The sequence below is a fragment of the Terrapene carolina genome, unplaced genomic scaffold (genome assembly GCF_002925995.2).
Source record: "Terrapene carolina triunguis isolate 2854851 unplaced genomic scaffold, T_m_triunguis-2.0 Scaffold67, whole genome shotgun sequence".
NCBI classification, from domain to species: domain Eukaryota; kingdom Metazoa; phylum Chordata; order Testudines; family Emydidae; genus Terrapene; species Terrapene triunguis.
In genome coordinates, this window is record NW_020664418.1 from 814,485 (window position 1) to 820,383 (window position 5,899).

The 5,899-nt window shown below is 50.9% G+C and overlaps 1 protein-coding gene across 2 annotated transcripts in view; it reads left to right on the top strand.

Moving 5' to 3' along the window:
- Positions 1-388: 388 nt before the first annotated feature.
- The window catches only part of MCRIP2 (MAPK regulated corepressor interacting protein 2), a 13,733-nt gene continuing 8,222 nt past the window's right edge, over positions 389-5,899 (top strand). For both annotated transcript variants that reach the window (XM_026648182.2, XM_026648183.2), the window contains exons 1-2: positions 389-573; positions 912-990. In XM_026648182.2, the coding sequence (XP_026503967.1) occupies positions 519-573; positions 912-990 (134 nt within the window). In that variant the 5' untranslated portion in view covers positions 389-518. The remainder of the gene's footprint in view (positions 574-911; positions 991-5,899) is intronic.

The following is a 5,899-nucleotide window of genomic DNA, read 5'->3' on the forward strand; positions in this document are numbered from 1 at the left end:
CAGGCACTGCTTGGCTGGCAACAACTGTTCAGCAGCAGCCAAAGAGGCTTAGCTACAAAAGAGAAAACAGTTAAACACCACCAAAGATTTGATTCACCCAGCAAATGCAGAGAGAACAGGGAGGAGCCCAAGGCCCGATTTCTTCCTCCACTCTATTTTCCCTCGTTCAGTGAGCAGAACTATCCAGTGCGCCTTAGGTGTTTTGTAGTTGGATAATGAAGCAGAGGCGCCACCTGCCCCTTTAAGAGGCTTGGGGGGCGTGTTGCATAGATGCTGCTGTCTCTCACGGCCTCCCTCTGCCTGTTAAAGGGGAATCACTGTCTGTCCCAAGCTCTGCGCAGCGAAGTTAAAGTCAAAGGCATCTTGGAAGAGTTTTGCAACAGGCAGCTCTGGCTAGACCCGTCTTCTGTTAGTGGCCCGCTCCGGGAGCCGGGAAAACATTTCCCCACCGCAACAGTAAAGCTGGGTGCTGGACTCCCTCCAGCCCTGCCACACGATCAGCTGGAGCTGCGGGGCACATGATGTACACGATTACCAGGGGACCTAGCAAACTAGCCACCCAGAGAAGGACAGGTAAGGGGGGAGCCAAATGGGAAGCTGCTTCTCTTTGGTGGGAGCAGGCTCGGCGGCGGGGGGGGGGTGCGCCCCTGTTTTTGTCCAGCGGGGCCAGGAGGATCTGCTTCCCCTCCCCCGGTGCTGCTCCTCTGAGCTCTCCCCCCGCCCCGCTCGGCAGCGTGCCCTCAAGCACCACGTTGCCTGTGGCAGGGAGTCCCCCGTGCCCCGTTGCCTGCCTGTCTGACCTGGGAGGGCAGGGGGCGTGGGGCGGGGAGATGTGCCGCCGGGGGACTGTGGGTCGTGCCCAGGCGCGCCTGGGGGCTCGTGCCCGCCCTGACCCCGCTGTGTCCCCGCAGGTCCCACGCAGCAGGTGGAGAGCAAGGCGGCGGATCTGAAAGGCCGGCAGCCGCCGCACAGCGCCTGGCCTCTGTCAAGGTGAGCTCCGGGCCGGGCTGCATTTGGCACGTGCTGCTCCAGGGTCCCAGCTCGCCGGCAGCCCGGCTCCAGCCTCCCGCGGGGGGTGCCCAGGTGCGGGGCGCGGCAGCCCGGGGGGAGGGGTGACCTTGTGCAGAGGTTACCCGGCTTGTCCTTGCCACATGGCTCCGGAGTAGGAGGAGGGGCTGGCGGGGAAGGAACAAGGGGTGGAGGCGAGCAGCGGACTCGGGAACCGGCCCCGATCGCTGCTTCCCCAGGCCGGCAAAGGCCTGTGGAGGGCCGGGGAGAGGGATCCAGGCTGGGGCAGGGCCCGCTGCACGGAGGGACTGGAGTTGGGGACTGGGGGCGAGTGGTGCAGAGAGCTGGGGGCGGGGCAGGGGGTACGGAGCGTGGAGGGCGAGTGTGGAGAGCTGGGGGGCGGGGCAGGGAGCGTGGGGGGTGGAGGCGTGGAGCTGCGAGCCCCCGGGGGAGGGGGACAGAGCGTGGAGGTGTGGGGCTGGTAGCCCAAGCGGTGCCAGCCAGATCAGAAGCACTGGCAGCCCCTCCTCTTGCTGCTGCCCAGAGTTAGCCTTTGCCCCAGTGTATAGGCACACAGGCTCTCCACGGGGGGAGGGGCAGGAGGAGGGTGTACCGAAGTACAGGCATGGGATGCCCTGAAGCTGAACTCCCAGGGCCTCTGCTAAATTAAATGCCTATCTTCCTCCTGCTGCCCCCCATCCAAGGGAAGGAGCCATGCTAGCCCATAGCCTGGAATTGCCAGCTCCCTGGGGCTCCAAAACCCATGTAGGGATAGTGGGGCCGCAAGATTTGGGACCTAGTAGGCTATGCAGGGCCTGAAACTGTGCATTTCTCTCTCTCTCTCTCTCCCTCTCTCTCTCTGTGTGAGGCATGAAATCCTGGCCCCAGTTAAATCGATGACAAAACCAGTGCTTAAAGTGGTCTGAAAAAAGTGTGTGTGTGGTGTCTATCATAATCTGGGAGCAGCGGTTCTGGCAAGACATCATGTTAAAGTGCACACCTCAGGGACCCCGGGGAATTAAAAAAAAAAAAATCTGTGTCTGTGACCTTGCAAACCCCACTCCCACTTTAAGCTCTGGGCATAACTCCCATTGACTTAATTGGGGCCAGGACGTCACCCAGGGGCTCAGTCCCAGGCAGGGGAGCCTCTTCAGAAACTTTTATGCTTGACCATGGGGGGTGGGAGGGACCGCCAAATACGGAGGTCATTTTGGAAGTTCATGGCCTGGTTCAGATGAGCCATTACAGGATCAGGTGCAACCCATGGGTATTTCCCCCCTGGCCTTGCAGCCTGTCTGTTCCTTCATCGCTACCCCCAGCTCCCTTCTGCTTGAAACAACTCAGCAAGGAGAGCTTTCACTTAAAGGCCATGGGAACTGCAGATCCAAGCAGATGGATCCAAGCCCTTTACAGCCTGGCTCATAGAGGATCCTCTCATGGTGGAGAAGCAGAGACCCTCCCCAGTCTCTGAGGTGCCCCCCCCACTCCCCTCAACCTGCTTTTTCCCAGATAGCGTAGCCTGAAGATAAGGAATTAAACTCTCTTTGTGGGTCTGAAGATAAGAACGGGTCCAACCCTCAAGCACTCAGTGGCCTAGGCAAGGGTAATGAAGGTGCATTGGGACGGCCCACCCAGCCTCCTGCCTGCAGTAGGAAATATTTCCTAGTTTCCCAGCCCAGGTGAGGGGACAGAAAGATCAGAGCAGCATGTGGCACTATGATGACATAGCCAGAAATCCAGGCTGGAGGTGGTGCAGGGGCCAGAGGCAGTTAGCCACTGCAATCCACTGGCTCAAGTCACAGTCACTGCCCATTTCCAAGCCTCTCTGTTGTCCACTCCAGGGAAAAATAGCCAAGGGCAGAGTGGTATTCCACCTTCGCTATATGCATGGCCCTCAATTGTGCCATCCGATCCACCTGGCTGGACCTTGGCCCCCACATGGAGCCCCATGGATGTCAGCAGGGCTCTGTGAGGGCGGCTTTGGCACCCCCCGCTGGATCACCCACATGTACAGTCTGGGGTACATGAATGCAATGAACCCTTCCATCTGGAAAATTACCATCTGTGAATGGTGCATAGAATTGGGATGAAAGTAAACTTATTTTACTCTAATCTTATTGCACCTAGAAGATCTTCCCAGGACCTGTTTGCTATGTGGCCTCCCTCTCACTCATCAGACCTGTCCGCCTGGCCCTTTTCTTCACAATCTCTCTCCAGAATGGACTCCCTCACCAGATCATTCAAAATTCCACACAGCAAAAATGCAATAAGAAAACCTTGGGGTTGCACAGCTAAACACGCAAAAGTCAGGATATTGCAACATTGCTATTGTACACAGAGCCTTAACTCTGCCCTATTGGGAGTAAGCATTACTATACTGGTTTTTAATTACATGATCACATGCTATTTGTCAAATAATGAACAAATGAAATCAGACAGTATTCCCATTTACAAACAGCAGAGCTATATTCACTCTTAACCAACCATAACATGTACTGTAAAAGTTCTTTGGAAATAACCCCTTGTTGGAATGATTAAACACAGATTTCTGGTGATGACATAGCCATCAGATCTGACTTTTATTCTGTAGCTGCCAATGAAACAGAACTAAGAGCGGGGGGAGAAGTTTCACTTAAAGGTCAAGGAAACTGCAGATCTATTCAGATCAGTCTGAGGTGGGGGAAGTGCGTGTACACACTTCCAAACAGTAACATGTAGATTAGTCTATAGATGATATCCTCAGTTCCTCCGCTTATCAATTCTCTGGTGTGGGGAGAATCTTCATTTTCATGATAGGATGTATATAGTGGGGCTCTGATTACTCCCTGGCAAATAGTGTTGTCTACTTTGGGAAGCTCTCAAAACTTTTCATAGCTCAGGCCATACCTTCTTAGAGAGATTGTCTAGTGAGTACTTTCCCTCCCATTCACCCAGTTCCCTCTGCCCTCCCATTCAGGATCGCATAACACCACCATGGTAATTGTCTGCATAAAAAATTAACATGAGGAAAGGTGGTTGTGGTGGTGGTTCTCTTAGTGCAGCGTAGCAGCTGGAGCCAGGGAAAAGATAGCACCATGGGACGAACCAGCTTTCCACAAGCCACCAGTAAGTGCTCTGCAGACCACAGGTTGGGAATGGCTGGTCTGTTTGTTTCTGTTCTTCCACCATATGGGGGAATAGATATAATTGTATCTAGGGGATTATATTCTAGTGGAAACATTATAGTATATTTAATAGAAAAAATCCATCTTTGGAACACTTTAGACATTTCACTGCTAGGATAGCATCAGAAGACTATATAATGTAGTTACTGTAAAAGCATTGCAACCAATGGAATTTCAGTATGCAAAAGAGCCATATGATGACTGGGCTGATGTCAAACCCACTGATTACAACGAAAGGCCTACTGCCATGCTCCTCTTTCCAGGTGGAGAGTGCCCCTGATTTCCCACTGAAATCAACGGGTTGATTTCACCTGAGCACCTTGCAGGATTGGCCCTTTATCCCTATACTGTCTCTAATCCAAACCCCATTGGAATCAGGAGAATGGTCTGTAATAATCCTCTGCACTTCTACAGCACTTTCCATTCAAGGACTTCAGCAGTGCCTGGACCTGGTGAATTCAGCTCCCCAACACCTTCTTAAAATACATATTTTGGCAATGACAAATAAACAGCCTGTATTATCCTTGAATGGCAATAGAGGCAGATGCAAACCTTTGATCAGCTCTGTATGACGCGTGTTATCAAATATTTATTATTGCTACATTGTGGTAGATGAAACTGCTTTGGGTTTTGCTCATCTGGCTTCAGTGGAGGTAGATTATTCTTGGATTTCACCACTTAATATATTATTTCCCTTAGAGCCTATTGAACAAACCACAGCCTTCATTAACCATGAAAGGCTGTTTCTCATTTTGACCAGACTTCAGTTTAACTCATAGCCACAAGATTCTCCCATCAAGATGACCTGTGTTTGTGCCCTTTTGGTTTGCTTCTTTATGGTATACAGTGGTGGTCTGGAAGGGTTTGATATTTGTTGTCAGAAACATCAGGAACGTCAATCTTCCTGTTTATCTTCCTGTTTTTGCTGGAGGACTCCTTGGATGACACAGTGCTATAGTTTGGAACTTTCTCTGCTCTTAACTGAAAGGGCTGGAGGTGCTGAATAGGAGTTAAAACAAGAAACAGAGGTTTATATAGTCTTTCCCTCTCTATTAATCAGTTTTCATTTCTTTGCTATTTTCAGTGTCACAATCCTAGTAGATCTCTAGTCATCCATAGAATCTCCCAGAGCAGACAACACCTTGGTGTCTAATGTGAAAATCATGCCGTTTTTCTCCATCCTTAAGAACCAAACAAGAAAAGACACATAAGCTCCATTTCCCCCCCCCTTTGTCAGTTATCTTTCACACATTAAACAATATGATTGTTAAACATTTACTGTCTTTAAAATTGCAAGTCACTTATTTACCATCCTGGCTGTAACATTCACACTGTGTTGAATGTTATACAGAATGCAATTTTCCTCTGGCATTCTGAGCGCCTTCCTCACTGGCTCATATGGCATCGCTTAGGTTGTGTTATTGCACTGCAGATTCATCAAGGCAGGGGAATGGCTCCCAGGGGCAGACAATGAAGCCAAGAATAGACTAGCAGTATTTTGTGAGACTTGGTCAGACAGGGTTTCAAGCACTTTTCAGGACTGACAGTCTCAAATGGTGACAGGGCAGGTCCTGGCCTTCAGGTCACTAACTGAGGCCTTGAGTACGGTGGAATTTCTAGACTCGGGGAACTATGAGAGCTGGTGAAATTGGAATTTCTGCCCCATTAGAAATTCTGATATTTCAAAATTTGTTTTTGTCCCAAATCAGGAGGAAAAATTGAAATAT